At 48.2% G+C, this 22,015-nt stretch overlaps 1 protein-coding gene across 1 annotated transcript; it reads left to right on the top strand.

Annotated features, from left to right (window-relative positions):
- The first annotated feature begins 13,493 nt into the window (after nucleotides 1-13,493).
- Nucleotides 13,494-21,157, top strand: UNCX (UNC homeobox). Its single transcript, XM_081839854.1, has 3 exons — nucleotides 13,494-14,165; nucleotides 15,736-15,911; nucleotides 19,486-21,157. The coding sequence occupies exons 1-3, from the start codon at nucleotides 13,910-13,912 to the stop codon at nucleotides 20,608-20,610; spliced, it is 1,557 nt and encodes a 518-aa protein (XP_081695980.1). The 5' UTR covers nucleotides 13,494-13,909; the 3' UTR covers nucleotides 20,611-21,157.
- Nucleotides 21,158-22,015: the final 858 nt, after the last annotated feature.

Genomic DNA, 22,015 nt, shown 5'->3' on the forward strand with positions numbered 1-22,015 from the left:
ATCATTTTTTTTTCAAAATATAGTCCGGCTCCCCACAAGGTCTGAAGAACAGTGGACTGGCCCCCTGCTGAAAAAGTTTGCTGACCCCTGGTCTAAGTGGACTTTTGTCCAATCCTTTGAGATGCTTCCACAGATGTTTAAGCAGGAGTGCATACCAAGAACACAAGAAGTACCTGCTGGATCATGCCCATGAATCGAGCATCCTGTTCTCACAGTGGCCAACTAGATGCCTGTGGGAAACCTGAAAGCAGGACTTGAGTACAAATGTTTTTCAGCAACTGATATTCAGATGCATTGAGCCGTGGAGGCGGAGCATAGACATCATGGTAAAGGTAAAGATAAAGGGACCCCTGACTGTTAGGTCCAGTCGTGGCTGACTCTGGGGTTGCGGCGCTCATTTTGCTTTATTGGCCGAGGGAGCTGGCTTACAGCTTCCGGGTCATGTGGCCAGCATGACTAAGGCGAACCAGAGCAGCGCATGGAAAAGGCGTTTACCTTCCTGCCGGAGCGGTACTTATTTATCTACTTGCACTTGCTTTCGAACTGCTAGGTTGGCAGGAGCAGGGACCGAGCAACTGGAGCTTACCCCGTCGCGGGGATTCGAACCACCGACCTTCTAGTCGGCAAGTCCTAGGCTCTGTGGTTTAACCCACAGTGCCACCCGCATCCCTAGACATCATGGTAGCCATCGGTTAACCCTCCATGAATTTGTTTTATCCTCTTGCAAAGCCACACAAATTGGGGGCCATCAATGTTTCCTGTGGAAGTTAGTTCCCTGGTTTAACTTTGTGTTGCATTGAACTAGTACTTCCTAAATCTTCCAACATTCAGCTTCATCCATGAGTTCTAGTGTGATGAAGGAGGGAGAAAAATTAATTTCTATCCACTTTTTAAACTCCATGCATAATTTTATGAACTTCTGTCATGTCCTCTCTTACTTACCTTTTCTCTAAACGAAAAAGTCCCAAAGGCTGTAAGGGAAAAGGCTGGTTCACCAAGGCAGTGAATTCTGTAGCTAAACTATGTGCCACCCGTGAAGGGTATTATTTGTGGGCCGTAGAGGTTCAGACCATGTTTTCCTTCAAACTATGTTTTGCACATCTCTTCATAGGTACTGAGAAAGTGACAAAACAAACCAATAACGCACGCACGCCCCCCAGCCTGGAGGTTCACAGTTTGCAATCAAATACAGTTATATAATTTAAATGCTCCCAACCCTATTATTATTATTATTATTATTATTATTTACTATTAATATAATACAATCTATTTTCAATTTATATCCCACCTTCCTTCCCAAAGGAGCCAAAGATGGCAAACACATCAATAACAATATCCTTCAGTAAAAGCATTTCCTGGATTTGCCACAAATTGTAAGCCAGTGTAACCTCAGTTACAGCGTATAAAATCGAAACCTTCCACATGTTAGCCTTCCATCATTGTTTTTTTAAAAATTGGTGAATGTGGACAGGGAGCTTTTCTCCCCCTGCTCCCCAGGACCCACCGCTGAGCTCTGTCCTGAGGCTTGCTGCAAACCAGTCCAAACCTACCAAAAGGCAGGTAAGACCCCACCTGCAAAATGGTTGATTTCAAGAGTGGCAGTCCTCCACTCCACTCAAACCCTCAATGATTAGCCGATCATTAGACTAGATCCATGGATCAAACACCTTTTGGTTGACCAAAGAAGCTGTACCAGATCAATCAGTGACCAGATCAGATCAACACAACACAACACAACACAACACAACACAAAACAAAACACAAAACGCAGATTACAATCTCCACTCAGCCTGTAATCCAGGCGTACACATCATCTATGCGCAAAGAAAGCAAAACAAAACAAATTCCTTCCAGTAGCACCTTAAAGACCAACTAAGTCAGTTCTTGGTATGAGCTTTCGTGTGCATGCACACTTCTTCAGAAAGCAAGTTATCTTTCCCCTTTTTAGAACAATTGTCCACCCCCATAAGAAAATTTATGCAGATTTAATTTATTAATGAGTTGATTAATTATGAGTTTCTAATCATCTATGACTTCTTTAATTGCACAGCAGCCTTAACTGTAAGTTATGTTCAGTGCATGAATTGCACATTGTGCGACAATCCACTGCTTACCCACCCTGCATTGAGATGGTCAAAGGCTGTTATAGATTGACAAAGCTGCTCTGGACAATGTGTGGGGGGGTATTGATTCATTTAAACCAGGGGCAGGGACCCTGTGGGCTTCCAGATGTTGTTGGACTCCAACTGCCATCAGGACCAGTCAGCATGGTCAGTAGTCAGGGGTGGTGGAAGTTGGAGTCTAACATTCATCTGGAAGGTCACAGGTCCCCCATCCCTGATTGGGACCCCCACATAGAGCTACATATGGTATCCAGGTGGTCTCCCACTTAGGAGACTTGCTTTGCTTCAGCCCTGGAATTAGATCCTGTGTGGACTTTTGTCTAGGACCCAGAGACAGGAAACTTGTAGCCACCCAGATGCTCTTATCTTTGATGTTCTTAGACTCCAACTACAATGTTCTTAGACTCCAGCTGCAATGTTCTTAGACTCCAGCTGCAATGTTCTTAGACTCCAGCTATGAGGCTCTTAAACTCCAGCTATGATGTTCTTAGACTCCAGCCATGATGTTCTTAGGATCTGGCTATGATGTTCTTAGACTCCAGCTACAATGTTCGTAGACTCCAACTACAATGTTCTTAGACTCCAGCTGCAGTGTTCTTAGACTCCAGCTGCAATGTTCTTAGACTCCAGCTATGAGGCTCTTAAACTCCAGCTATGATGTTCTTAGACTCCAGCCATGATGTTCTTAGGATCTGGCTATGATGTTCTTAGACTCCAGCTACAATGTTCGTAGACTCCAGCATGGCCAGTGGTTGGAGATGATGATGGAAGTTGTAGTCCAACAACGACTAGAGGGCCACACATTCCCTGTTCCTTTCTTTTGATATGGTTGTGTCCAAAGAAGAAAAGGCACACACATACTATTTGGAATGAGCTCCCACATTCTTTTGAGAGTTATCCCTTACTTCTGTTGAAATTGGTTTCCTGCTGCTGTGGTCTTCCTTTCAGCTTAGTTTGAAAGGTATTTCCTTATTTTTTCCCAGGAATTTGGGAGTGAGAAAAGTAACATCATGATATTCTCTCTCTTTCCCCACCCACCCATTGACTGTCAGCAGGTTGAGGCCAGACAGAGGGAGATGCAGAACTAGCTTGTAGAACAGGCTTCCTCAACCTCGGCCCTCTGGATGTTTTGAGACTACAATTCTCAGCATCCCTGACCACTGGTCCTTCTTGCTAGGGATCATGGGAGTTGAAGGCCAAAAAAACATCTGGAGGGCCGAGGTTGAGGAAGCCTGGTGTAGAATTTATGATCGCAGAGTTTCATGGTTCAGAGATAGTATACCTGGGAGAACTAGGTGCTAGAAGGAATGAACAACAAAATGGGATTACTACCTGACAGTGAGTTCCCAGAGGCATCTAGATACCTGAGATGGAAAGTCTCTTCCTTGGGCACCTCCCATGCCATGGCCTAAAACTTTGCAGCAGCTCCCATTGTCAACTCCAAAAGCCTTGTGGTCCTGCTGCTGCTGTTCCTCCTTCCTTCCTTCCTTCCTTCCTTCCTTCCTTCCTTCCTTCCTTCCTTCCTTCCTCTCACTGCATGCTCACCTGCCCTCTCTGAGTGATGGAGTGGCAACTGTCCACTTGCCTGGATTGGGACCAGTGGGCAGTGAGGACAGTGGGAGGAGAGGTGCTCAGTGAGGGCACCTGCCCCTAATATATCACAACTCCAAAACAACAACAACCACAACCCTGGAGCCATCCCTGGCCACGCCTGATAATATAAGTGCAACCTAAGTTTGCCCTTAGGCTACTAGCAGGGAACCTGAGGACTTCCAGATGTTGTTGGACTCTCACCTCCCATCAGAGAGGATGGGAGGAGCTGGAGCCCAGGTTCCTATTTTGTAATCCGGATGAACAGCCACAATTGGCAAATGGGATAAGCACCAGCTTGCCTGAAATAGATTAAAAACGAAATAAAATCAGGTGGGCTTATGTTCTGTATCTTGATGAGGCTGGGTAGCTAGTCTGAGCCTGAAATGAACACACAGTGTACATGGGACTACCTATGAAGGTGATCCAGAAACTACAACTAATCCAGAATGTGGCAGCTAGACTGGGGACTGGGAGCGGCCACTGAGACCACATAACACTGGTCCTGAAAGACCTACATTGGCTCCCAGTACGTTTCCGAGCACAATTCAAAGTGTTGCTGCTGACCTTTAAAGCCCTAAATGGCCTTGGCCCAGTATACCTGAAGGAGTGTCTCCACTCCCATCATTCAGCCCGGACACTGAGGTCCAGCTCTGAGGTCCTTCTAGCGGTTCCCTCCCTGCGAGAAGTGAGGTTACAGGGAACCAGGCAGAGGGCCTTCTCGGTGGTGGCACCCTCCAAGAGGGAATTTCCCAGTCCCTTCAGATGCCTTTCGGTCGAGCCCATTCACACATTTCACTGCTGGCTATGAATCCCAAATTGCCCATGAACATGCTTTTTGTTGTTTCTCATGAAGAGCATAAGAACCTCAGGAGAACCCGCTGGATCAGGCCAATGGCCCACCTCGTCCAACATCCTGTTCTCACAGTGGCCTGAGCACCTGAGCACAAGAGCAGCACTCAACAACAACTGGTATTCAGAAGCATTTCTGCTTCCCATTGTGGGGGCAGAGCTTAGCCATTGTGGCTGCTTCCGCCTCAGCCATTCCCAGGGATGCAAATATGATTCCAGATGATAGCAGGGAACTTATCCCTCTCCACCCACCTCTCTTTTCCTGAGTCCACTTGGTCAGCCAGCAGGTCTCCTCTTTCAGTATAACAACAGCAGCAGCAGCAGCAACAACAACAACAACAACAATTTATTATTTGTACCCCGCCCATCTCACTGGGTTTCCCCAGCCACTCTGGGCGGCTTCCAACAAAGATTAAGAATACATTAAAATGTCACACATTAAAAACTTCCCTGAACAGGGCTGCCTTCAGATGTCTTCTAAATGTCAGGTAGTTGTTCTTTTTGACGTCTGGTGGGAGGGTGTTCCACGGGGCGGGCGCCACAACCAAGAAGGCCCTCTGCCTGGTTCCCTGTAGCTTTGCTTCTCACAGGGAGGGAAACTCCAGAAGGCCCTCAATGTCCGGGCAGAATGATGGGGGTGGAGACGCTCCTTCAGGTATCCTGGGCCGAGGCCGAGGCCGTTTAGGGCTTTAAAGGTCAACACCAACACTTTGAATTGTGTATCTCCTTATCTCACTGACTTCCTCCTGCCTGAGCTCTTGGCTTGTGCCCTCAGGACCTCTCCTCTTCTTCGGTGGGGCCTCCCTCCTCTTCCCGCTTCCCCAGAAGCAAGCCCCATCAAACTGAAGAGACTTACTCTGGAGGAAATTGGTGCCTGGTTAACCACAACTGCCATCTCCTACAGGCTTGCTTGTGAGTAAATTCCATTGAAGTCAGTGGGGTTAACTTCTGAGCGCAGATGGAGAAGAAGGACTGGAAAATGCAAAAGTTGGACTTAACAAAATGCTTTTAACCCCCACTTTCCCCCCTTACTTATGAGCCCAGTGGAGGGTGTGTGTGTGTGTGTGTGTGTGTGTGTGTGTGTGTGTAAGAGGGCTGGTGTGTGTAATAGCTGAAGACTGTGGGGGGTAACTTTTTCTCTCCGCTGCAGACTTTGACCTTTGATTCTCTCGGTTCCTGGGACGTTCCAAGGGTTGATCTCTAAAGCAGATGGAACCGTCAAAGGAATGAGCCTTAGAAAGGCAGGCAGAGATATACAGAGGTGGACAGGCGTAATTCATGGAAACATCCTTATTGGGTTAGCAGTGCCGGGTGGAGCTGGCTGTTGGTGGCTTGCTCTTGCCTGGGTTATGTACTGTTTACAAGGCCAGAGGGGAGATGGAGAGGCAGGAAATAATCCTTGCCTTTAGCAGCCCAGCTTTCCATGGGCCTCCAAAATTCACATTGCCAGCTTCCCTAGGCTGGCTGGTGTTTGGGGGACTCTGTAAAGCATCACATAAAACAGTTGTTCCTTTATTTTATTTGTATCCCTCTTTTCCTTCCCTCCCCCCCCCATCCCAATGTTTCCTCTCTTTTATCATCACAACAACCCTAGGAGGTACGATAAAACTGAGAGTGTGTGGCAGACTCGCCTGAAGTTACCTAGTGGTGGCAGTGGGATATTGAACAATGATTCCGGACGGCAATACGGGCAGTTTGTTTTAAGTTTGCGTTACAGAGCCCAAACCTTCCCCCTGGAACACTGAAGCAATATGGCAAAAGCCAGTGGAACTACATGAGACAGTCACTTCTGTGCACTTACCTGAGAAAAGGGCTTATTAAAATAGGTACAGAATCGGTCTGCAAGTGACTCTGGGATTCAATGGCAAGTAAATTGGAGCTTCTTGTAGCCTGGCTTGAATCCCCCCTGAAATTATGTCTTCTGCTGGTATAAAAAAAATAAATGGGGACCCTGTAACCCCCTCCCCCTGATGATGTCGGACTCCAACTCCCATCAAACCCAGCAGTCAGCATGGCCAGTGTTCAGGGATGATGTGATCTGTAGTCTATCAAAATCCAGAGGGCTGCAGATTATCCTTCAGCGACAAATTATGGGCTCTGAAATCACAGCGGCACCCTGTGCGACACTAAAATCCCCCCCCCCCCCGCTCTCACACTCTGTTCTACACCAGGCTTCCTTAACCTCTGCCCTCCAGATGTTTTTGGCCTACAACTCCCATGAACCCTAGCTAGCAGGACCAGTGGTCAGGGATGCTGGGAATTGTAGTCTCAAAACATCTGCGAATAAAGTTATTTGTAAGCACTGAGAGTTCTTCGTAAGACCTGGGAGCATCTGGAAGCAAAAGCAATGCAAAGCCACAACACTGGTTTATCATTTCTGACTATTTTTATATTATTAAATAGCATTTGTATCCCAACTTTGTCTTCATGGAGCTCAAGGTGGTGCGAGTGGTTCTTCCCCTCATTTTATCTCCACATCAACCTTGCAAGGTCGGTGAGGCTGAGAGGCAGCGACTGGTCCCCAAGGTCACCTGCTGAGCTTCATGGCTGAGTGGGGACTTGAACCCTGGTTTCTCCCAGGCCTTAGTCCAACTATCTCACCTGCTGCACCATATTGCTCTTGAAGGTAAGGAAACCTGACATCAAACTTTACAAGAAATTATGGACATAACCCTTGATTTAGTCTCCAGCACACCCCAAAGCTGAACTAGGCCCTGTTAAAAGAACGCCCCAAGTCTCTCTTCGGGAAGGTGGTCACCCAGAGAGCGAAGAGACAAACATCCTTTATACAGGACAAAGATACAGTTGAGCAAATCTGAAGGACTAAAAGTGGACTTTGGTAAGATGGAGCCCTGAGCGAGGACAAGATTTGGCATCCCCAACTAAATATTTCTTAATTTCACAACAATTCATTTTGGTACAGTTACTTTTCATGAATTTTCTCTGTAGGTACCTCTCTTTATTTATTTATTAATTATTATTACTACTACTAATCACCCCCTCAGCTCAGTGCACTGTGCAGGGGAACTGCCAGCATAATAATCATAATCATGATCATATTTGTAGCCCGCCCAGATGTCTGCCTTTCCCCAGCCACTCTGGGTGGCTTCCAACAAATATAAAAGAATAACAAAACATCAAATATTAAAAACTTCCTGATACAGGGCTGCCTTCATATGTCTTCTAAAAGTCAGATAGTTGCTTATTTCCTTGACATCTGATGGGAGGGCATTCCACAGGGTGGGTGCGAACACCGAGAAGGCCCACTGCCTGGTTTCCTTTAACCTTACTTCTCACAGGGAGGGAACCACCAGAAGGCGCTTGGCGCTGGACCTCAGTGTCCGGGCTGGATGATGGGGGTGGAGATGTTCCTTCAGGTTTACTGGGCCGAGGCCGTTTAGGGCTTTAAAGGTCAGCACCGACCCTTTGAATTGTGCTCGGAAACGTACTGGGAGCCAGTGTAGATCCTTTAGGGCTGGTGTTATATGGTCCCAGAAGCCCCATTTCTGCCTGGGCCATTCTCAGAGATGCTAGAACCAAATGGGCAACCTGGACTCTCTAGTTGGGACTGGACTCCTGTCATCCCATCCAGCAGTAAGAGATGATGAGAGATGTGGCTCAGCAACACCTGGAGGACCAAAAGTTATTCACCCCTGGACAGAGCAGCCCATTTAACCTACAGTGGCCAAGCAGATGCCTTCAGGAAGCCCAGGAGAAGTTTCCTCTGGTGGAAGCTGGTGATGATGGATTGCAAGTTGCTCAACCCTACAAAAGTTTGAAAGAAGAACTGGAAAAGCAGCCTCATTGAGACCGACATGCCTCTGCATACACCCACCCACCCAATAATAATAAGAAGAATAAAATATTTGGCGCCCCACACCGTATTAAGGTTCATCTTCCTTTAGTCAGGGGGTCAGTACAGTGGTACCTCGGGTTAAGTACTTCATTTGTTCTGGAGGTGCGTTCTCAACCTGAAACAGTTCTTAACCTGAAGCACCACTTTAGCTAATGGGGCCTGCCACTGTGCCGCCGGAGCACAATTTCTGTTCTCATCCTGAAGCAAAGTTCTTAACCTGAAGCACTATTTCTGGGTTAGCTGAGTCTGTAACCTGAAGCGTCTGTAACCTGAGGTATCACTGTAGCTGTTAACCAAAAGGTTTCCAGGAGTCAAACCAAATAATTTTGTTCTTCAAAAATTATCAGATAAACCAAAACTTGAAGATGGTGGTGGCAAAGCAAACGAGCATCCTCTGAAAAGTCCTTAAATCTCATGGAGGTTTCATGGGGAAGGTCTTCAGTCCCCTGCATCTTCAGGGAGGGTCGGGAGAGGCTCCTAAATCTTGAGGGGTTGCTGCCAGCCTGTGTAGACACTACTAAGCTACATGGACCAATCCTTGAGAGTTGTTGGCCAGGCTAGACGGACCAATGACCTGCCTTGGTGTATATGGACAGCTCCCTATGGCAACAACCACCCACCCGTTTCAGTTCCCTTTAGCCACTTCTGCCTCGCTCTCCCCAGCCAACCCCACTCACTTTTTTCTGACTCTCTCTCCCAGCGCCCTCCCGGGGGTAACCTCGACGCTCTGCCTCTTCTAAACCAACCCAGGCAGAACTAGTCCCCTTTTCTATTTAAAAAAGAAGGAGGAAAAGTTTAATTTTGGGGGCTTTTTTCCGATTCTTTGCGGGGAAAGTAGAAGAAAAAGAGGCCGGCAAGAACGAGGAGCTCTGTATAAGATAAAACACATAGATTGCAATAATAATAATAAGAGAGAGAGGGAGGGAGGGAGAAAGACGTGAAGGGGGATGGAAACAAGGCGAGGCGAGGCGGCGTCCCGAATGCGAGTCTTGTACGTCTTATTATCAAGTTAATTAAAGCTAGCATCTGACAATGTCACTCGGCTGTAGAAAAAGGGATTTAAATGCAACGTCTCCCAGGACTGCATGTCAAGGGCTGCTTTCTTTTTTCTTCCTGCCCCCCCCCAATCTCTCTCTCTCTCTCTCTCTCTCTCTCTCTCTCTCTCTCTCTCTCTCTCTCTCCTTTCCCCCCAATCTGGCTTGGAGGAACAGCTCTCCAAATCGGTTGCCTTTAAAGCAGCTGCAATTGGCAAGGAAGCAATTATTTTAAAATATTTTTTGATGTCGGGGCGCGTGAGGGGGGGGGTGTTGAAATAAATAAATAAAAGAGAGAGCAGAGAATAAAACGATTTATCTCTCTCGTGTGTGTGTGTGTGTGTGTGTGTGTGTGTGTGTGTTTCTTTCTTTTCTTTTCTTTTTTTAAAGATGGAGTGCAATATAAAGAGATATCAAGGAAGGACTGCATCAAAGAGCCCCCGCCTGCTTGGCCCCCCACCCCACGTGAAAGGCTCCTCTCGAGCACTTTGAGAGAGATTTATTTTATTTTATTTTTTGAACTCCACAAAGATCCGGGAAACATGAAATAAAAGGGGGGAGGAGAAGGAGGAGGGTAAAAATTTATATATTTCTTTTTGCAAAGTCGATTATTTTTTTGAAATGTGCCCCCTATTGAAATGCACAGAGCCGGTTGCTACGCGGACTTGCTCTCGAGGTCAAGTGACGGACGGATTGTATGCTTCTCCATAATAATATTAATTAAACAATTTGCATGCTAATAAGGTAACAATTATCAGGGCTTCTGTTGAAAGATTCAGGTTATTACAACACGCCAGTCTGGGGGGCAAGGGTTAGAGAGTGAGAGGCGAGCGAAATTTCAACTCAAATTAACATTCTGTCAGCTCCAGAAAATGGGATAAATAAAGTCGAATTAATTCATTATAATAAAGAGAAGGAGAGAGGGAGAGAGAGAGAAAGAGAGAGAGAGGAAGAGAGCGGGAGGGGGAATCTTTCCCCCGTTTTTTATTCTTGTGCAGGATTGATTACCGTTCTGTATTCAAAAACACGTTCGTTTGGCATTCCTATCCAGAAATCCGACAGAAAATGAGGGCTTTTATTGCTACAGGCGAAAACTTGCTTCAGTGGCTACAGTTTACATTTAGTATTTATAGAGAAAGAAATTAAATTATGCTGAAAAGGGAAGGCCCTTGCCCCTTCACCTCGGAATTAATCCTAACCCCATCATTTTCTCTTTGCGGGTTCGAGTTGGGGCGCGTGTGAGTGTGTGTCTAAATGGCATTTTATTTTATTTTATTTTTTTAAGGTAATAATTAAACTGCCATCTAGAGTCGAGTAGGGTTGGGAGGGTTTGGGGATGGGGGGTGGGGGGTGGGAGAAGGAAGCCAGTGGTCTGTTGGAAGATATTCAATTAGATTTTTCCTTCCTTTTTGCTTTAAAAAAAAAGCAAAAGGGGGAAAAGTGGACAATTCGGATTAGGAGTTTTGATCCCGATGTTTACTTCGGATTCAAGCGTGCCACCGGGAAACACACTTTGGGAAACGCATCTTTTGTGGCTCATCAAGACTAGGGATTTGGGGGGGTGGGGAAGGAAAAAAATATGTTCCCTAGCGATAATAGATTTTGCTTTCTCTTCTTGGACCCTGGAAAGATTTAAGAGGTGTAGGAACATGCCAGTCAGGTTCTGTTTAGGTTTAAATAAAGGGGTTTTTCTTTGCTCTCCGGACGATCTTCCTTTTTCTCTCTCCTTTCCTTGTCCACCTTTCCAGGAGTTTGTCTTCAGGAATGCTTTTTTAAAAAATATATCAAATAAATAAAAAAACAAGTCATTTAAAAAGTGAAGCCACATTCCATTTACTATTTACTAACCCCAGATATACTGGATCCCCTCGGAAGCTGGAGCATAGTCAGCTCAGGATCCCTTTACACTGTGAAGAGGGTCTGACTACTCGGAAGTCGGCCCCGCTGAGATCCGTGGAACTTTCTGCTAGGGAAATTGTGCGCATCGCAGCCTAAGGCGAGCAGATCCGCTTCCGACCCGCAACCTCGGACACCACATTCCCAGGACCCTAAGTTGGAGGAGTCAAGCGACAGAGAAGAAAAAGAGGCATCAGAAGTCTGGAGACTGACAGCCCGGCCCTATCCAAAGTTAAACCCCACAGGCTTCCCTGGGTTTAGTTAGGCGCTCCTAACTCTGCTTAGGCTGAGGTGGTGACGGTATTCCAAGCATCTAAGTTGCAAAGAAGTCACACCAACGCACTTTCTACTCTTTAGGCTTCTGTGGGTTGGAGGGACTCCGCCGCAGTCTCAGAGGCGCCTACTCCCGAGTAAGCGTGGTGAGCTGCTTGTGACAATTCTCCATCACACTTTGAAAAGCTTCCTTTATGAACCCTTCCGAGCAAAAGGGCCGGAGCTCCGGCTGCAACGTTAACAAAAGTGTCCAACTTCGGAACAAGAAAGTTGCTAGGATTATTTCAGCCGAATCTCTTCCTCCCGCCTCTGCCGAAGTGACTCCGAAATCCTTGACACTCGCTTCCAACTGGGGTAACCAAGCCGGGCCGCCGAGAAACTGCAGTCCAGGCGAGGAGCTAATTCAATTAGGGTAAGGGGGTGACCAAAAATAGGAAGAAAAACCTGCGCGCAATGGTTAGGCCGGGGTCTTTAGAGCTGTGCGCTCCGGAGTCACTCTGGAAAAGTCTGATTGGCTCCACATTGCTCCGGAGCAAGAATTCTAAAGGCTGCAGCCTCAGGAGAGGCCGATGCTGTTCCCAATGGTGCCAACCGCATCCAGGCCAAGAAGAAAACGCGTCCTGGGGAGCGCAGAGGGCCCGAGAGCTCAGTGCTGGAGACTTAACCCAACTCAGGCAAGGCGAGAGTTCAGTGGAGCGCTTACTCGCGAGTAAAGGCGCCTCCATGGGATTGATGTTTGGGGAAGCCCGCTTGGTTCCAGGAGTTCTGCGGGCCCACCCGTTTGTTGGTTTCACCCGGTGGAGTTTACTCGCAAGTAAGTCCCGTCTAAGGGCAGCAGGTTGAAATAGGGGTACCTGCTTTTTGACCTTAATAGACCCATTTATACATTTCCTCTACGCCTGCTTTTCGTGAATGCATCCACACATGCACATGTCATTACGTGTTTGTGTGTCGCGCTTGTGTGTATGTATATATAGATATATAAACCTCACACCCACATTGGGCCTCCCTTTTGCTAAATAGACTGCTTTTTAATTAGAAACCCTCTGGCCCCATTCATAATTTAATATGGGCTTTTCCATGGATCAATAGGGGGATGGCATTAATTATTATTTTGATTGATACGATCGGATGGCGCTGGTTTAAATACAGGGCAGGGCGGGGGAGAAATATTCCATACAAATATATATACTACACCCCCCTCACGCGCCCCTTTCCTTCTGCCTCTTTGCGCCTCCCCCCCAATACTTTTTTTTTAAAGTCTTTCCAATCCCCCTCCCTGCGCTAGAGAAGCCTGAGAGGAGATGAAAAGGCTTGTAGTTTTAAATTCATTGTGACAGCTCTGGAAAGAGCGGATGATGAATCTCCTATTATTGGATCAGTCTATTTGCCGCTCAATGTCTCCCTGTAATTGGAGCAACATCACTTTAAAGGTTCAGAGGAGTCGAACGTTTCTGGTGTAGACGGAGAAGAAGACGAGGTGGGGGGGGGAGAGGGAGAGAGAGAGAGAGAAGAGGGAGGAGGGAAGAAAAAGAAGGGGGGGTCAGAGAGAGAGAGAGAGAGACAGAGACCCTCTTTCCACAACACACCAGCGAATGTTTTAAAGGGAAATCTATTAGTGATTTGGAGGAGAAGGTGGGGGGGGGGAGAGGTGGGTGACGATGAGCGCGTAACTCCGCTTGCTTTTGAGTATTTAACTGGGTATCAATCAGATCTCTAAGTTATCCGGTTTTCTCCCCCGCACCCCCCAAATCCCTTTTCTTCTCGTTGGCCTAGGCAGCTCCCTCCTTCCCTCCCCCACCCCCTTACTCCAGGGGCTGGAGGAGTTCTTATCAAAGAGACCCCCCCTTTCCCTTTCCTCCTCCTCCTCCTCCTCCTCTTCCCTCCTTTCTCCTGCTTGTCTTGTTGTGACAGCTTTGATATTGTTTATTGAGGGTGGATGTCAGGTATAATTAGCAATCGATATGGAAAACGTTTGGCTCCCCCACCGCCCTGGCACGTCTCTGACGTCAGGGCCGATTAACGTTTCTTATTGGTCCCAAATTCCCCGGGCCTGAGCCTAATTATGGGGAGGCCTGATGTTGATAAAGTTAAAGCGCCCGGGCGCCCTCCAGCATGCGCCCTTCCTCGCGCGTCTACCTCGCCACCGTCGACTACGCTGCTGCCACCACCACACCGCGGCGGCGCTCCTCCGGCGGCGGTGGCGGCAGCAGCAGCAGCAGCAGCCGCCGCCGCAGCTGCGTTAAGGGAGGCGCGCAACCCCCCACCCCCCGTCCGCCCCCTCCATGATGGACAGCCGCATCCTGGAGCACCCCCATGCCCAGTTCGGAGGCTTGGTGGGCTTCCCTTACCCCCTCGGCCATCACCATGTCTACGAGCTGGCCGGACACCAGCTGCAGTCGGCCGCCGCCGCCGCCGCCGCCGCTTCGGTACCCTTCTCCATCGACGGATTACTCAACGGCTCCTGCGCCGCCTCCGTGGTCAACCCTACCCCGCTCATCCCCTCCGGATGCGGAGACGGGCAGCCCTTCAAGCTCTCCGGTAAGTCGGCGGGCATGGCAAGCGCTGGGCTGGCGGCGCCCGGGATCCGGCCCGATCCGGTGCCTCCATCCTTCCCTCCGTAGCAGCTCGCTTGCTTCCCTCCTCGCCTTCTCCTCCTTCCTGGAATCACCGGCAGGATAAAACTCAGGGCTTTCCAGGTGTCTTTCCGTGGGGTGGGGGGAGCGCCAGACGGAGCAGGAGCAGGGGTGAATCAGGGGTCAGGATTAGACATCTAGATTTTTAAAAAAGAACTCCGCCACCAGTTTTCATCGCAAGCAACTTCTCGGATGAGGAGAGGCACCCGCGCCTCGTCAGAGCTCCAGGAGCCCTTGATGCGCAATCGATCATTTTCTTCTTCTTCCCTTTTTCTCTCCGTCCTAGTTGTTTTGTTTCCAGAAGTAGCGGGGATGTTTGGGGGGAAGGAACCCGAATAGAGGTTTTTTTTTGGGGGGGTGGGGGGAATCATCAAGGTTCTGTGAAATTGGGGGGTGAGCAAAGGCCCTCGCCTCCTCCGCCAGCTCCTTTGCTGGATTTTCTGCCCCCAGCAACTCATTTTATTTGCTGAAGGTGGAAACGGAAACGGCTTCTCTCTTTACGCTTCTCACCCTCCCCGCTTTAGCTCTTAAAAGGACCCAAAATAAACTATTTTTTGTATATTAAGTATAGTATTTATGCAAACACGATAAGATAGCTCTGCTCTTTAAAATCCCCCGCACTTATTCTGAAGGAAGCGAGGCAAGCGCTCCCTGCGCACATCAGAACCGATCTGGCTTTGGGTTTGGGCTAGTCGTTTGGTGTCCTCGCTCGCCCAAACAGAAAATCCGAACAAAAGAGAGGTGGTCTGCATGAGCGGGGGAGGAGAGGACGAAAACGATGGTACCGAGGGCCTTGGGAAGGTCAGGATTTTGCAGTTTTGCGCAAAGGCTCCGCGGCCCATCGAAAGTTTCCAGGTGCCACCTCCTAGATTCCCTTCTATTTCTAAACCCAAACGCCTAAAACCTACAAATCCACTCAGAACATAATGGAGGCCCTTTTATATTTGACCTCACAGACCTGAAGCGTGTCCTTTATTTGGTAACTGTATTCCAACAAAGCTACATTGAATCTCGCTTGAAAATAAGAGTGGGGGGCCGGGACTGGACCACGTGTCAATTTAAAAAATAATAATAATTGAAATTATAAAGCAAGCGGATCCTAGCTCTCGAAATCAGGACAAATATATGTATTGCTGTCCAACTTCGCTTGAACAAATAAAAAGTAAGGCTCGTTCCAGAATCTTAAATGATATATTTCTCTTGTAAACAATCCTCGAATTAACCCTTGGCGACAAATAAATAAAAATCAAGGAAGTTGTGTCTCCATCAATTGGGTTTTAGCTTCGAAATATGAATATACGGTCCAGCTATATATATAGAAAATTGATGGAGGGGTAAATCAGGGTGACTCCATCAGTTTTTAAATATGAAGGTGCCCCCCCATTGTTATGGAATGGAAGGTGATCGTCTATTAATTAGTAATTGGTATGAAGAGTTTGCTTCTCTCATCGCTCTTTTCCGCACCCCCCCCCCAGACTCTGTGGATCCTGACAAGGAGAGTCCAGGTTGCAAAAGGCGACGGACCCGCACGAATTTCACCGGTTGGCAGCTGGAAGAGTTAGAGAAGGCATTTAACGAAAGTCACTACCCCGACGTATTTATGAGAGAGGCGCTGGCGTTGAGGCTGGATCTGGTGGAATCCAGAGTGCAGGTAAAAAAACCCGAGCGGGGCTCCCCTTCCTTCCCTCTACAACATAAAGCGCACGAGGGTCCACTTCGAAGTCAAACTCGTTTCAGGCTTCAAACCTTGACACCTGCCCATTGAGCACAGTGGGATATTCAGCTTTCGGTAAACGTAAATATAAGACTACTCTGTGCAAAGCCTACCAGCTTTTTACCATGGGAAAGAGTTACGCACCTTGAGCTGGATCCGGCCCAAATTCTGACCTCGCCAAAATCTTGCGCCCCCCTCCCCTCTCTCTCGGGCCAGCAAACCAAATTTACCAACTTTGTGTTTGTGTGTGGTTTTGTTTAAAGTTGGGGAAAGCATTTTAGAGGGGTGGGGGTGTGGGGTTAGCAAAAATAAATGCCTCCCTTCTTTGCTCCTAAACATGCTGGGGGCGGTGTTCATTGCGTGGAAGTGGTCTTGCGCGCCCCCCTTCCCAGTTCCTCTACTACCTTTCCTTTAATTTCCGCCCGCGGGTAAGGAAAACCCCTCTCCATTTATATTTATTTGTACTCTAGCTTTCGGGAGTTATTTGTTTTTTTCGTCTCTATTTTCTCCCCCGCCCGACAACCCCTAAAAAGAAGTAGACCCCCGGGATGCGGTTCAAGTGCAGAAGGTTCTTGAGGTAGTTTACATTAAATATTTTCCAGAGTTAGGCCTGATGAGGGACACGCGAGTTCAGATTTGCCGCTTAGCCCCTGGGATGGGGGGGGGGGAGGGAGGGAGAGAGAGAGGGAGGGAGGGAGAGAGAGAGAGAGAGAGAGAGAGAGAGAGGGAAGCGGTCGGGGAGATTTTAAATGGAAAATGGCAAAGGGGGTTAGATTTCATAAATGTATATTTGCCCTGTAGTACAATTTTCACCAACATGAAATTTAAGCAGGATACGGATTGCATGTTGGTTTCAACCGCTCTTGTATACTTTTTAATTTTTTTGGGGGGGGGAACAATTCCACCTCCACCCCCTGCTTCAGAGCAGACTTTAAAAATAATCTCATAGGCAATTATTTTTAATAACAAGGTACTAATACCGTTACCCCCCCCACCTTTAGTTCTGAATTTGGAAATAATAGAAAACCCTACCCAAACTTTGCAACATCTTTCCTGGCTCTGGGGGTTTGGGGTCGAGCATGGAAGAACTTGGGGTGGCACACTTTTCAACGCCCCCCCCCCATATCGGAGCAGCCGGGCAATCGAAAACAAGGAGTCTCTCTCCCACAGAAGCCCCTTGTGTGCGTGCGTGCGTTTTAAAAAATAATAGAGTTGTTACTTGCAAAAGCGCAGGGGCTAATAACATTACTGACTCTTATTAATCCGGGCTGGCATTGTCTAAAAGGTGTATTTACAAAATGCTTCCACCCTCCCCCTCTTCCCCTCTCCTGACCTCTTCTGTTTTGAAATCCTTTTATCCAATTTGTTCGGAGGCTGTTGAATGAAGTCAAGACCCTCGATTTCCCTCTAATACGATAATGAGTAATTCTCGGTGACAAGGGCTGCTGGAACTGACAAGTCAGGAAAGGATAGGGAATTGCAAAATACATACCGGCAGAGCAAGCTTCTTCTTCTTCTTCTTCTTCTTCTTCTTCTTCTTCTTCTTCTTCTTCTTCTTCTTCTTCTTCTTCTTCTTCTTATTATTATTATTATTATTATTATTATTATTATTATTATTATTATTATTATAAAACAAGGTTTTCTGATAGGGACCAGCAAGGTTGATTAAGTTACTTATGCTTCCCTTCACCTCCCTATGTCCTTAAAAACACACACCCTCTAAACATAGAATTCCTTAAGCACCCCCGAAACACTCCCCACCCCACCCTGATCTCCGGTTTACTTTTGAAAGTTGATTTTAAAAATATTAATATTAATGGTGTGGTTTTATTGTGGGCTCTCTGTCACGATGATTGAGGTGGCGGGAAAAGAGTGAAAAGTGCATGAGAGTCAAAGGATTGGGGGGGGGGGACCACCTCACTTTGATACTAAAACAGTGATGTTTAAGTTGGGGGCCTGTTAGTGAATGTTAATTTATTGATTTGAGAGCTCGTGGGAAATAGCACTCCCATCCCCCCCTCTCCAAGCTTCTTCCCCATTTAGGGGTTTTGTTTTTACACCTTTGCCAAGCGTTTTTCATTTTGTGGATCTTGGGACGGACATTTTCTCAAACCTCGTTGATCTTAAAGTATTATTCCTCCTCCTCGTCTTCGATCAGTATGTTTTAGTTGTGGGGGGGAGGATGTTGCTGTTGAAAAAACGGTGGGATGAGCGCCTTATTTATTTGATTTTTTAAAAAGAAACTCGTGTGCGTGTGTGATGGTGGGAGAGTTCCTTAAAAGCTGGTGGTGACATTTGACTTTCCGTAGGGTCAAATCTTGATCCCTTTCGTTTGTCAATTTCACAGTCTTCAAGTTAGAGTCTCTCTCTCCCTCTGAATGAAAACCCAGGAAAGGATGCAGTCGTGATTTTAGGGGAGTGGGAGGGAGGTTGTCGTCGAGAAAACACGTGTGGCAGATTCCAAGAACTCTCTCCCCCTCCCCCCCTTTCCAATTTTCCTTTCCTCCTTCGCAATTCACTTCGGAAGGGGATACCCGGGATGTGGTGACTTGTGTGATTGTTTTTTGGGGGGGCAGGGAGTGAAAAGGGAGCAAAGACTTTTATTCGTAGTTCATGATGGAATTTCCCACCCACACCCCAGTGATATTTTTAAATAATAATAATAACAACAGTATACTGTCACCCGATTAATACGATATAATTAAGATGTTTTCCCTGCCGCCCGAGGGCCCTTTCCAACCGAACCGAGCGCACAAACCCATGAGCGGAAATGTAGGAACTGCTACATTTGAACCAGCACGCACAATCTCTTGTATGGTGTTTTTGGGGCGGGGGGGGGGGGGAGACGACGACGTGGGAGTTTGCTATCAAACTTCCGAAAGAGAAAGCCGGTTTGGATACCCAACCCTGGATCTTTACGCACCTAGCAGGGAAGGTAGACAGCGACGGGAGGAAAAGAGCAAACAACATCATCTCCGGTGGCGCTTTGTTTTTTTTCCCTTGTACCTTCCTTTCCTTGCACGCTGTTGGCTCTAAGCCTTGGAATTTCCAGACGGCCCCCCCAGCGCCTCCCCCCCCAAAAGAGAGACCCGCAGGATTACTTCTCTCTCTCTCTCTTTGAGTTATATATTTGCTGGAGTGGTCGCTACTTGCACCCTCACTAAAAGCACCAAACTTCCCTTTCTGTCCGAATTCTGATTTTTTGAGGCTGCAATCCTAGGTTCCTTTACCTGGGAGTAAAGCCCATTTAACTCGCTGGGGCTGACTTCTGATTAGAAGTGTGTAAGATTTCGCTCTTTATTAAAAATAGGATAAAATGCAAGCTACCCAGGAATGGTTAACGCGGGTCGGGACTTGGCTGCTTCTGCGCCCCGAGCAAGAAGGGGAGGAGGGATGGAGGGTTGTGGGGGGGGGGGAGGAAGCTGGCGACCCCCCTCCTCCCCCACTGGCCCTCGGGGGCCACCAGGGGGTCCCTGCTGTTAACGGCTTCTCCTCCTTGTTCGGTGTGTAGGTTTGGTTCCAAAACCGCCGGGCCAAATGGCGAAAGAAAGAGAACACGAAGAAGGGGCCCGGCCGGCCGGCGCACAACTCCCACCCGACGACGTGCAGCGGGGAGCCGATGGACCCGGAGGAGATCGCGCGCAAGGAGCTGGAGAAGATGGAGAAGAAAAAGCGCAAGCACGAGAAGAAGCTGCTCAAGAGCCAGAGCCGGAACCTGCACTCGCCCAGCGGCCTCTCCGTCAACAGCAGCACGCAGAGCTCCGACAGCGACGGCGGCGGCGGAGGCCTCTCTCCGGACCCTCCGGACACCTGCAAGATCGGCCCTCACAACCCGTCCCGCCCGGGCAGCTGCGACCCTGCGGCCTCGGCTTTCTACCCGAGCCGAGGCGGCCACGGGGTCTGTGGCGGCGGCGGCGGCAGCAACCGGTGTGCCGACAAGGACGGGTCCGCGCCGTCGGGCTCCGAGTGCGGGCCGCCTCCCTCGACGGCGCGAGGCGGGGTGGGCGGCTCGGGCGGCGCCTTGCCCAAGCTCAACCCGTTCAGCGTGGAGAGCCTCCTGTCGGACTCGCCGCCGCGGCGGAAAGCGGCGCTGGATTTCCCGCAGGCCTTGGCGCCGTGCGCCCCGACGGCGCGCACGCTCATCGGCAAGGGGCACTTTTTGCTCTACCCCATCACGCAGCCGCTGGGCTTCATCGTGCCCCAAGCCGCCCTTAAGAGCAACCCGGGCCAAGAGCCGCCTCAGGGGGGTTCCCCTCTGCCCGCCGCCAACCCCAGCCCGGACCCCGCGCCCCCCAAGAGCAGCAGCACCGCCGCCATCTCCACGTCTGGAGGCCGCTTGCCGCCCGAGAATAGCTCCTCCGTCGCGCCCGGGGCCCTCTGCGGACTGAGGAAGGCCGTGGCTTCCCCTCCGGCCACAGCCTGCTCCTCTTCCTCCGCTTCCTCCTCCTCCTCCTCCTCTCCCCCCTCTGCCTATTGCGATTCCTCTTCCCAGATGGACAGTAGCTGCGCCGTCGTGCAACCAAAGTCCCCCGCGAAAGACGCTTGTCAATCCAGAGACAATCCGGATTGTCGCACAGAGCCAAACTGTCCAGCAGAGACCAGCAATTTAGACTGTGAGGAAGTGGATATGGACTAAAGAAATAAGGACGAAAAGGGCGGGGGAGGGAGAAGAACCGATTATATATTAGATTCCTTGCAGGGGGGCGGGCAGGGAGAGGGGGCGATTCAATTTACCCACCTTAAACTTCTTGACACTCCCAAAGTTTTCCCAATACAGTTTCCCTTCTTCTGTTTATTACACATATATCTATATCTATATATTTTAAAAGAAGTCCTCCCCCCGCGCGCATTTCCTCCTTTTCCTTCTCTCTCTCTCTCTCTCGATCTCCGCCCCCCCCCCAATACATCCCCGCTCTGAGTCTATAACTGAGTCCCATTTAAAAATCAGGTGATCAATTTTTGGGGGGTTATAAAATATATATTTAATTTTTCTTTTCCTTTCAAAAAGATGGGAGGGAAGGGGCATTAGAAGAAGCTGGACTTGACGACGTGAACACAGACTGTAAAAAAAAAACCAGACACAACAGCGACTCCTCAAACCTTGTAAAATGCAAAAATGTTTAAAGATATTTATATATGTAAAAAACCACATTTTTTGATAAATAAAAACCTCTTTAAAAATCGACCTGGTTTTTTTTAATAAAAATATTCTTCTGTAAGCTTTTTAAAAAGTTCATTTAATTATCATTTTTTAAAGTAGCCGCTAGCAATTTTAGCATTTTAGTAAAACCTAGTTGTTAAGCAATAGGTATTTGACCGATTTATTTCTTTTTTTAAAAAAAGTAGTTTTAAGAGTTGGTGAGTCCAGTTGTTTTAAATTAAACCCAACCAAAACCACAGCGGTCCCCTTTCTCCCTCCCTCCAACTTTGGGGTTTCTAAGTGTGTTTATTGCTTAACAAATGTATTCATTTAATAGCCTCCCCTCTTTTTTTTTTCTTCGCTGTTCCCCATCACTCTCCCCCCTCAACCCTCCCCCCCATATGAGGTTAGCCGCTTCAGGCTATAAGGAGCCGGCCAGCTCCTGGTGCGTTTTGATATGAAAGTAATTATTTTCCCGGTGGCGGCTGCGGGGATTCAGTTTCCTTGCCCAAAGGGTTATTATACATTACCGATTTCTAGTGATATGAAATCACATAAACTTCCTACAATAATAGAATTAGCATGAAAGGCTGGGGTGTCAAATTGAAATTGGAAAATAATAGCCTTAGCAGCTGGGGGAGTGTGTGTGCATATTGGATCGGAGATGGGAATACGTGGGGCGGAATTTTCATGAGTTCTCCACTCGCCCCCCCTTGCCAGCACCGTAGCCTCCCTTCTGCTTGCCTTCTCTCTCTCTTTCTCTCTCTCTCACCCGCCCCCCTCCTCTTTGTCAGCCCCTCTTGTAGCTGGCTATATTAAGATAGATGTTCAATGATATCTCTCATTGTTCTGTCGCTTATATTGATGTTGCTGTGTTATCAGCCTATTGATCATGTGTCGC

This window comes from Podarcis erhardii (genome assembly GCF_964252035.2).
Source record: "Podarcis erhardii genome assembly, chromosome: 14".
Classification (NCBI taxonomy): Eukaryota; Metazoa; Chordata; class Lepidosauria; order Squamata; family Lacertidae; genus Podarcis; species Podarcis erhardii.